This window comes from Brachycentrus maculatus, unplaced genomic scaffold (assembly GCF_059751285.1).
Source record: "Brachycentrus maculatus isolate JH-2025_06_01 unplaced genomic scaffold, ASM5975128v1 h1tg000090l, whole genome shotgun sequence".
NCBI classification, from domain to species: Eukaryota; Metazoa; Arthropoda; class Insecta; order Trichoptera; family Brachycentridae; genus Brachycentrus; species Brachycentrus maculatus.
This window is the reverse complement of record NW_028280844.1, coordinates 45,563-58,197: the sequence shown is the minus strand read 5'-3', so window position 1 is coordinate 58,197 and position 12,635 is coordinate 45,563. Positions and strand designations below refer to the sequence as shown.

General features: G+C 27.0%; 1 protein-coding gene across 1 annotated transcript in view; it reads left to right on the top strand.

The window, feature by feature from the left end:
- The window catches only part of LOC148310617 (cholecystokinin receptor type A-like), a 105,718-nt gene that overhangs the window by 85,863 nt on the left and 7,220 nt on the right, over positions 1–12,635 (top strand). The window contains 1 exon segment of the mRNA XM_088258125.1: positions 3,281–3,444. Within this exon segment, the coding sequence (XP_088114251.1) occupies positions 3,281–3,444 (164 nt within the window).

Genomic DNA, 12,635 nt, shown 5'->3' with positions numbered 1-12,635 from the left:
AATGAAGGTTTCTGCTAAAAATCAAATTTCCAAATTCAGGCGTTTAATTTTAGACTATTAGATTAACATATTATTTTACCGTGTACAATTTTTTTCTTCACAAACTTTGAATTTCCTCATAAATTTGTTCATTAGATACATTTAATGAAGGTTTCTGCTGACGAAAAAATGCTGATTTCAATCATGGATCTCGCCAGTTGAAAATTTCAATTGAAGCATAAACACAACATCCAAAATATGATTAAAGGAGTTTTCGATTATTGGTAGAATGGTGAATGTTACATACTGAATAAAGTAAGCAATTAATTAACCATTGATAGGTCGTAATCCCTGTAAATGCTTAGCCTTTCATATTCTTCCTCAAGATAACTCTGAATTGATGACTCCTGTGCGCCATTGGGCGAGATTTAAGGCAAGAAGCAGAGAATGTGTATTTACATACATATTATGAAATATAATTTATTTGTGGGTACAAGTATAAAAATTGAATTTCGCTCTGTTTTAACGTTTGTCATTCGTAAACAAAAATGATTTATTGGTATTTAACATGCTAGCGCACGTTGGCGAGTGTGTGATATGAGGTAATTACGGTTAATAATAAAATATTTCTTAATTTGTTCCTTAATTGCCATATTATTTTTAGATACAATCCACTTTACTTTGTGGAAGTAATTAAATTTTCTCTTAATAAAAAAACGCCTTGAGCTTTTTATGATGTATACATAATACTTCTAACTGAAAAAGATTAATCATATAATTTGAACGAAAAATAACAAATTTTAATAGTGAAACAAGGAAAACAACAACCATTAATTTTGGTGTTATATAATTTTCGGATAATTAAATATTTTAAATTCAACAGACAAGTTTCGAAGCATAATGTTTTAAGTATAAAATTGTATATGAATCATTTATCGTTACCAAAAAACAACACTGGACATTTATTGAAATAATAAACTTTATAAAAATAATGAATCGTAATTTGTGTTCCGTTATTATAATTAGCTCAACAATGTGAATATTAAATTTAAGAATATTAACTATTTCAATAATTTTCTTCTGAAAAGTAAAAAAGATTTTGACATATTAAATAAAACTCCGCCTCCGTAGTGTAATGGTCAGCACGCTCGGCTACCGTTCTAGAGGTCTCGGGTTCGATTCCCAGGGGGGGTAAAATAAATATAAGTGATTTTTTCACTGTAATATTTATTAAATATTACCCTGGACTGGTACCTGAAGCGGAGGGCTGATCACCTTTCCTTCATGTAAACGATCAAGATAACACTGCGTTCATATGAAGCAGTGCTCTATGCACCATTGGGGTGCGGGTAAGGGTTTTATTATTATTATAAATAAAACTCAAACTCTGTTTTTCACCAATTTTATTTTTGATTTTTTTTTCACAACTGGTTTTGACAAATGCCTTATCATCTTCAGAGATAGATACGTACTGTCAATCGTATTTATCCCTGTAGATGATGGGGTTCTTGTTGAAACTGGATGAAAAAAAGTGCCAAAAATAAAAGTGCTTTAAATCATAGTTAAAGTTTTGGTGTTTAAATTTTGAGTTGACATAATAATTGATTCATGGTGTAAGTAACCACAGTTTTGTGTTACATCACGTTACATTTAACTTCATAGTTATAATCTCACATAAGGGCCCAAGTTCCTCTGTGGCTAAGTTTCATCCAACACTTAGCAACAAATAACTAACCATACTAATAACTTTATTAAGTTAAATTAATAACTTACATAATATAAATTAATTCGTGACTCACATAAAAATAATTTTATTTCAGAGTAATATTTATATTTAATTGTAACCGTTTAATTGATGCTTTAAATGAGATGAATAAAATCTGAAAAAATGTTTCGCACTCGTTGAAAATACTTGCTACCGTAAAAAAATATATATGATTTAAAATTTATATTCTATTTTAATGAGTTGGTAACTACAAGTTCACTTCAAGAATTATGAACTTTTATCAAAAAGTTGGGGAATGCAAATTAATTCCAATTTCTGGCATCAACTCTTGTTTTCTGTCCTAAAAAATCCTTCAAACTTAAAAACCATCTTGAGTGTTTTTCTCCTCGAGTTTGTTGTAAGATTTAATGACGAAAGTTCACAAATTACCCATTCAAAGAAACAATCGAGTAATTATATTCCTAATACAAGCAATATATTACTTTTCTGTCTTTCCTTTTCTTCTTACCATAATTTATTCATTTTTATTCATTCTGAGTACAAACAATATTTTTGAATAACTTTTATGTATGACATACCTCAACAAAAACGAAATAACTTTTTATTCAAGGGCAATACGTAAACCAGCATATTTCACTAAAATATAAGGAGTTTAATATTCTTCGCTTTGTACGATAGTCCTACAATTTCACTTCAAATTGACGCAGTGTTGTCTTGATCATTACTAACATAAAAGCAAGGTGATCACTCTTCCGCTTCAGGAACCAGTCCAGGGTAATATTAAATAAATATTACAGTGTTAAATCACTTTTTTATTTTCACCTTCTCCCCTTCACCTCCAGCACGGTAGCTATATAAGTATGATACAGAATGTGTGTTTACATTATTTATTAAAATATATTCGTGGAACAACATTTTGAGTGTGTCCAAATATTTGTAAACAAATCTGAATTTTCTGTAATTAAAGGAGTTATTTATCATGTTTTTATTCATCTATTAAAATATTTATTGAGATGTCAAAAAAAAAAATTTTGTTCTTTTAATTTTATTATTAAATAAATGTCAAAAGCCCTTTTAATGCTGTCTTTTCATTAATACTGTAGTAACAAAACAAAATAACCACTGAATCAGCTTCTTCTTTAAATATTTAGTTAAAAAAATAACGAACTTTCGCTGAAAAATCAAATTTCATATTAGTTTTTTAATTACTATTTTCATGCCATTTCCCTTGAAAATTTTAAATTTATCATTTCCCTTAATAATAAGTTTTAATTAGTCTTGATAAAGAATCGGTTAGCTGCGAAACTAGTAGACATTATAATTAAGTTGTGATAAAATATTTATAATGATTTTAAAACGGAGTTAAATTTTTTTATAAAACGGAAAATCACAAAGTTAGTGCTTCAAATATAAATTATACAAAACAAAATAACTACTGAATCAGATTGGTATTTAATATCTAGTTTACAAAAATAACGAGCTTTTGCTGAAAAAAATATTTCATTTCCGTTTTTCAATCACTATTTTCATGCCTCTTATCTCGTTTATTCTTCTTAATTGTCGTTTCCCCTTCAGCGTTTGCTGCCCTTGCTGCGCGGCGGCGGCGGGGCGCGGGGCCGGACCGCCCGCGGGGCGGGTGGCCGGAAGGGGAGGGGCCCACGCTTCCCAAAACGCCTCCGAAGCCTCCGAGAATAATTCCACCCTTTATCTCGGAAGAGCCAGCACACTCTGCAGGTCGGGTAAGTAATCTTTTCACGTTGATTAATCAATTTGTTTCGTCGAAAGAAAGAGAAACTAACTAATTAAGCAACGATTTTACTTCACAAATACCAAAGAATTATTTTTTTCTTTGATATTTACGTATTACTTATAACCCTTATCCGCACCTAATGGTGCATAGGGCACTGAATCAAATTGACGCAGTGTTATATTGATCATAACTTACATGAAGGTGATCACTCTTGCGCTTCAGGAACCAGTCCAGGTAATATTAAATAAATATTACAGTGTTAAATCACTAATATTTATTTTCACCCCCCCCTAAACACGCTGACCATTACAACACGGAGGCGGACAGGACATAGTCCTAAAAATATGATAGATCTTTAATATTTAGGCAACCAAATATGATAGATCCTTTTAGTCATATTCAACTCATTTTATTCTTATTCTTCGTGTAACCTTTGTTCGTACCTAAATGGTGCATAGGGCACTGCATTACAGTATTATCTTGATCGTTCTTACACAAAGGCAAGGGATCACTCTTGCGCTTCAGGGACCAGTAAATATCAAATAAATATTAGTGTATAAAATAAGAAATATTTATTTTCACCCCCCATAGGAATTCAACTCGGGACCTAAAGCATGGCAGCTAAACAGGCTAACTATTACACCACGGACGTAGACTTATAGGGTTTAATAGACAGCTTATTATAGGGGTGAAATATTCACATTAAAATTGTTTTAGATAATTACTAGAAACTGGATTATCCACCCTTCGTATGATAAATCATATATATTCAATGGGTGCCCCAACTGATCGTTTTTCGTTTTGGTATGAAATAAAAAAGAGGTCTGAAGATTTTAGGGCTAACATACTTGCGACTCGCTAGTTTTAGAGACCACTTTAAACACTTGTAACGTTCATCATTCTGACAATTATTGAATATGCAGATTACAATAATTTTCGAAAATTAATGTAATCTGTTATATATGTATATGTTAACAAACGTTTATACGAATATGTATATATATATATATATATATATATATATATATATACATATATATATATATATATATATATATATATATATATATATATATATATATTTATATATATTTATGAATATATATATATATATATATATATATATATATATATATATATATATATATATATATATATATATGTATATATATATTTATATATATATATATATATATATATATATATATATATATATATATATATATATATATATATATATATATATATATATATATTTATATATTTATATATATATATATATGTATTTATATATATATATATGTATATATATATATATATATATATATATATATATATATATATATATATATATATATATATATATATATATATATATATATATATATATATATATATATATATATATATATATATATAAATATAAATATATATATATACAATATATATATATATATATATATATATATATATATATATATATATATATATATATATATATATATATATATACAATATATATATATATATATATATATATATATATATATATATATATATATATATATATATATATATATATATATATATATATATATATATATATATATATATATATATATATAAATATATATATACATTTATACATACAATATACCTTTACCTGTACCTTTATTAAAAGTATTCACTATCAATAAAATAACCTCTAACGTGTCTTCTTTTCTTAATTCATCGGAAAACTAATTCCAACCAATCGGAATCCTACCTCAGCAAAGAATATTTGGTTTAGTTCCTTTGTTTGGTTTCCTTTATCTTCCCGCCGATAATTTGGGCAAATTAAGAGGTTTTCAGTTCTATCGTATATTATACATGCGTCTAATAATTATAATTTATGATAAAATAATTACTTTTTAGTCAATTGTTTGATGTTTTGAATAGCATTCCAAGATAGTTTTTTTAAATGAAAACTAAGTTTTAAAAATAATATCTTGAAAAATCGTTTTATAAAGGTCTGTTAAAATAAAATAAAAAATTGAGGGTTTGAAAAATTGTTCTCTGTCTGCAAAGATGGTGTTATCTACTTTTAACAATAAACATGAGAGTTATTATGAGTACTAATGTTTTAATTTATTTCAAAATACAGATCTTTTTGCTCCATCCTATACTTTACAAAATTAAACTTGTTGTGATGTGAAAATAGCTTTTTATCTTTTCATGAATATTTATTATCTATTTAAGGTAGGATTTAAGGTAGGTACTTAGCTTTAGGGCGGAATTGCAAATTGGTGTTAAATATTACTTAACGTTACCTCTCTGTGTATATGTGGGCATTTGAATATATGTACGGATATGGTAATTATGTGTGTGTGACATGACATTAAATTATGTTTGTTGAATGATTAAACGATTTCCCAACAAGATACGTAAACATTGATCATATAATTTTTATTCGTGTAAACGTTTTTTTAAATAGCTGGTTAAATAATATTTGATAGTTTTATACTTTTGAACTCGCTAAGTAAATATAATGTGTAATAATGCGTAATTTATTTAACATAAAGTTTTTTTTAGAAAGGTTAAATTTAACAGGTCTGCTATTTTTTTGTAACAAGAAAAAGATTAAATTTTTATAAAATAAAGTAAAATAAAAATCGAAGAAGGTTGATGATTTTATAAAGACATTCAAAGGTTATTTCAGTTAATTACAATTATTCAGACTCTAGACAGCTTAAATTTTTTAAAATTATTTTTTTAAAAAAGCTCAAAGATAACAATTAATGCTAGAAATTCAAAGGTTTTGTTTCGTGAATAAATTTTTAATATTAAATGTGCTTAACTTTTTAAAGAAACATCTTGCTTTATTGTCTACTTTGAAAATAGTATTAAAAGGATTAAGTCGATGTTTTTAAAGTATTTATAAATAAAAATGTTCTCTGAAACCTATTTTAAGAACTTTTTTGTGGCTTTGGAAGGCAGCATCACACAAAAATTAATATAGCCGCATGTATTAATTTAATAAAACATTTCACAAACAGATATTCAGCAAGGTAAAAATTAAACGCTGTAAAAGCTTTGAAGTTATAATAAAAAAGGGTTTATTTGAATTTTTCTACAAAATAGTGAAAAACTGCTTTTAACAGATAAAAGAAAATTTGTATTTTTCCTCGATTTAAGAATATGCTGTAAATAATTCGTATAAAAAAACCGTTGTAAATCTAAAATCATCTCCAAAAAGTTCACGTTCTCGTTTATAATTAAATAAATGTTCATTTTCATCCCATGCCTTTTTAACCATTTAATAATATTTTTTTAAAATGTGTTTGTCAATTACAGTAACCACAATATTTACCGCTACCATCTACCTACAAGTGCCTAAAAATGAGTAACGTAAAAAAAAAAATTACTTCCTACCGGATGACTCTAGCAACCGTAGTCATAAAATGTTCCAAGTTTATATATTTTTAAACGATTTCAAAGTTTGTACAACAAAATAATAAAATATTTTTTTTATTAATATTTAGGTATCGATTACGGTATTTATATTAATTGATATTCCATTCCAACTACATGAGAAAAAATTAAAAAGAATATCTCAAATTGAAGCAGTAATAAAATCAAAATTATAATTACGGTACAGAATGTGAAAGATTCGTATTCTTACAAAACTCATTTTGAATAAATGATGAATTTTTTTATGGTGTTTAAATTATTGTGTGTACCTACAAGTGTTTGATTATGATTCGAAAACTCTGCTATAATTAAAAAAAACTATTGACATAATCGACAAAATTGCGAGATAAAATAAAAAAAATACGGAGCTTAAACCAGCCTCTGACGGTCGTAAGCTTCGTAAATGCCTAGACTTCCATATTCTTCTTCATCTACGTATGTTGATAAGTCAAAAAATAATATAAAAAAAATACAACTTGCACGTTAGCAATAAACTCAGATGATAAAACGGAAATAAATTGTAAAATACAAACGACATAATTTTTACACAATTTATTTCTACGGGAATTAGGTGTATTCGTCATATTTTTTGTACTTCTACAAAATCAGCATAAACATATATTCGACGGTCATGAGGGGCGGCCTTAATTGGGTTCCGGGACAAAATTACTTTCAATCCCTGCTTTACTTTTTACTTCCCGGTACACAGGTGGTTTTCATCATTTTCATCTTTCTTGTCTTATTTCTTTTCAACAATTTCATCCTCGCATTCTTTAAAATTAAGATGAAGTAACAAAAAGAAATCCATTTTTAGAAATTCTTTGAAATACACAAAAATAACAGCGACGATAAGAAATACGGACGACGCACAATTAATTTGTGAATATGTATTTCTCCTAATGAAGTGAAATTCCAACTGAGCGACGTAAATTTCTATTGACATTTTAGCATAGATGAAGAAAAATGTGGATGTTTGGGCATTTACTGAGCTTACTTACGACCATCATACGCTGGTTAAAGTGGTCACTTTACACAGTGTAACATTCACCAATTCTACCCACGATTGACAGCTACACTATTTAAATTTTTGGAAGTTCTATACATATGAACCAATTTAGAAACCTTGTTCTAAATTGTTGAAAATTCAAAACATAGTGCTTGAATCACTAGAATTTCACTAAAGACATCTATGGTGAGAGAAAAGAAGATTTTTATTAACCACAAACTCTTTTATTTGTATGTGAGGTCCGAATCCTGGAATTTAATCACTTACCTACATGAGAAGCGCTAGAATCGCATTAAAATAAAATTAAATAAAAATAATATGAAAATAACTCCTATAATTGGAGATAATCTTGACTTCTAAACAATTATTTGGACACACGCAAAATAATGTAGGTACATCAATTTCTGTTAGCACCTTGCATTGTTTCCCGTTCCTTGGGATTTGATACAATACAGCAGCTACCCAATTAACCGGCGGACTATTCAAACAAAATGTACTCTTTTATTTAAAAGTTTCATTTATTGATTCGGCAGTCAATTAGTAGTAACATCTAACCATTTTAATTTAAATTTTACTTGGTAAATACTACTTTTTATTAAAATCTATTGTGACACGTTATTTGATACATTCTGCATCATTTTCAAATTCAGCATGGTCAAACACGATGTTTGAAAATAATACGAAACGCATCGAAATACGTGTCAGAATTAAAAAAAAAAGATAGTGGTATATACAAGTAAAACTTAAATTTCAGTTGAAATGTAATATTTTATCATTGGTAAACGTTTAAAAATATTCAAAATTATTGAATACTAGTTAAATATCATGAAATGACAAACCATAATGTTTTAGCAAAATAAAGCCAATGTTTCTTAACAAGACCATTGATCAAATGAATACCCATTACATTAATGGCACAGTAATAAATTCTATAATTAGTTTTCATAAGTATGAGTAATATGTGTAAGGTAAACATTTTCTATATTATATTAGACATTAAACATGTATTAAGATTTATTCCTTGAGAGAATTTCAAGATGCCAGAGTACATTACTGTTAATGTTCCTAGCTTTTCTAACATTAAGAAATAGTGTCGTAAGAGCGAACCCTTTCGGTAGCGATCATTTATTCCTATGTAAGACTATGAACAACTAATACAATGATCATCCACGAATCTTAATCTACCACCGCAGCGTTCCCATTAGTGCAGAGGCGAGATTACATTTCTTAGAAGGTAATTTAAATCCATCACTTTCTATGTGCAATGAACAAATTGTAATTGAAATACCCTCTATACATATAATCGTATTATATGTATAAGGGTGTGTCTGTATATTTTTCATCAAACTATTGAACTGAGAAACGAATAGATTCTCGACTATTGCATTTTGTAATCAATCTAATAAATCCTTTAGAAAAACTTTCATTAGTCTTTTGTTCCCTTAAATTCATCAGAGCTTTACGTTAAAATACAGAAATGGAACCTCTCATAACAAGCATAATTCGATCCAGAATCTTATTCGTAAAGCGAAACATTTTCCATTAAAAGACTCATATGTAAATGTCGTCAAAAAATAGACTTACCCTTTGTCTGTAACTTATGCGAAATTTCGATCGTTAAGGGAGCATATATTTCACATTTTTATATTAATATATATATATATATATATATATATATATATATATATATATATATATATATATATATATATATATATATATATATATATATATATATATATATATATATATATATATATATATATATATATATATATATATATATATATATATATATATATATATATATATATATATATATATATATATATATATATATATATATATATATATATATACATATATAAATGTGAAATATATATATATATATATATATATATATATATATATATATATTCTTAAGAATCAGTTTTAAATGAAAAAAGATTGATGCAAATATTTCATATTTAATTAAAAATGACGTTACGTTAACAATGGTAAAAAACAACAATTTTAAACAACTTCCAGTAAACCCTTGGTTAGTAAGGTAATTATATAATCACTCGTTTATTTTGTAAATGGATCGTTCCGAACAGATTTACCATAAAATTGATAAACGAACTTCTCTCCAAATAAATGATTATTTATTTCAATATGAAACTATAAACGAGGTTTCCTTCAGTAATTTTTTTATCGTCTACAGATTTTGCCAACTTTTGATACAATCTATTGCACAACGAAGATATTTTGTCTAATTAAATGCTATCCCCTTGGATTTATATACATTTGTACGTATTTCGATGATTGTTTATTTATTCAATAGAAGCCAAGTCAAATAAATTACTAAGAAGCTCTAAAATTATTAATTAGCTATAGCGAAGAAATTGAAATTAATTTTCCAAGTAATTAATAACGGACGCAGTAAATTTGAAGTAATCTACTGGATACCTGTAAAATAATTATAATAAAAATAATTTGTTTTTTATTACAATTCACCTCCATAATATAGTATTGAGCTCATTTGGCTACTACGCTGGAGGTCCCGGGTTCAATTTCCAGGGTAGTTGTAACAAATATGGGTGATGCCCACCCTCATACTTATTTAGTATCACCCTTGGCTGGTATACAGAGCGCAGTACTTCATGCAGTTGACGATCAAGATGACGTCAATGTGATGCGTTACCCTATGTAGCATTGGGTGCTGATGAGAATTAAAAGAAGGAACTGTATATTTAGGTACATACTTAATTTTCAGCATTTTTTTTACAACATTTAATATTCGATGAGTATTAAATGTTCTTTACGTTATGCGAATAAAAGGTAGAAAAAACGGTATTAACAATAATTTGTGTAACTAATTTGAATATTTGTATAACTTCTCTTGCAATTGTGTAATTTATTCAATGCCATATATTTTTACAGCTTTTATTATTTCCTTAAGAGCTGAATGATTTTTTTTTATGAAATTTTAAAGTAATTTTTCCATTTATCGATCAAATTTTCAAATATTGTGTTGGTAGCAGTTCAATACAATTTGATATTTCTTTTAATGAATTTTCTCAATCAGAAATAAACGAGTAATTTAGGGGTCAAAATCGGTCTCATTTATTTGGGCATGTTAGGTAAATCGTTGAGCCCGTTTCGCAGGTAAATATATTTATATCGAACAATTAAAACTTGTCTGTTCTAATTCTAATAAATTTAAAAAAAATAGGGTAAAGTACTATTATGAAAAATAAGAATATTTTTGATTATTTTTTGGCAAATGATATTTTTGTCAAAAAATAATTTCTTCATTTGACTGAATATAAAACGTATTGAAGTAAATATTTTTAAAGAATGGAAGAATACTGCTCGAAGTGAGAATGCATTGAAACTGAATAAAATATATGCTGTATGCTTGTATAAATAAAAATGTATTTAACACATTCCCAATAGTCATCAGAAGAATATATAAGTAATAAGATAATTATTTTTAATTTACTGTATTTTTATATGCACTGACATTTTCAAGCCTAACGTTATTTCAATTAATCCTTAAAAAGTCTTGTTATCAATATATTTTGAAAACGTTTATATATTCTATTTATTCGTTGTTTCATTTAATTCCCTAGCCATAAATAAAATGAATTGCTTAACCAGTTTTAAAACATTTTTTCCAAACTTCTATAAAAGAAGGATTACATTGGAAGACGCTAAGTGAAGGTTTTAACTTTTTTAATTACGTTAGATTTCAGACTTTAAGTAAAAATTAAACACTTTTTTAAAAAGTACAATCTCCACAGGGACTATTTTTTAACCTTAAATAGAAAAACATTGCTTTCTTTAAATCCATAGTAATTGTCTATTACGACTAAAGGATTTACTGGAGACACATTGAATATAAGTATGTATTTGTTTATTTAAACATATTTCTAGAACACGAAGAATAAATATTAGAGACAAAGAGACATGTTTATATATTTATTTATTTATATATTTTTGTATGGTGTTTTTAGGGTTTGTTTTTTTAACTGGCAACATTGTTTCAACACACTGTCAATTTGACAGTTAATAGTTGATTTGTAGTCAGTGCGTTTTGTCATTTCACCATGAATTGACTAAATGATGACAATACGCATCGTAGATTCGATGAATGGGTATACAATAATAAACTTGATCCTCTTTTTCAATGCCAAATTTTATTCACCGATAAGGCACAAATTTTGGTTAAATGGCTATGTCAATTAGCAGAATTTACAAATTTGGAATGGAGAAAACCTAGATGTTTTTGCTGAGACGCCCTTACATCCATTAAAAGTCACTGTTTGGTGTTCTTTACGAGCAGGTGGAATCATTGGCACATATTTTACAGAATGTTACGGTCAATGGAGAGCGCTACAGAACCATGAATATTGATTTCTTACCTCTGTTGAATGGCATCGATGTGTCAGAGATGTGGAGCTGTAGAGCTTCAACAAGATGGAACATGTCACACGGCGTGTGCCACCATCAATTTATTGCGGGAAATTTGAATTTGTATAACTTAAAAAAAACAACCTTTATTAAAGTTCCGAAGTTTAAATATTGGGTTACCAAAATTATTTATTTTAAATTGTTAAAGTGTGATGTTTTATTATTTCCTATATGATTGAGATAGTTAATTGTACAAATTATTAATGCTTATCACGTGTTTAAACTCATTATTTTAAGTGAACTTCAAAACAAGATAAGTTGTGATTAGA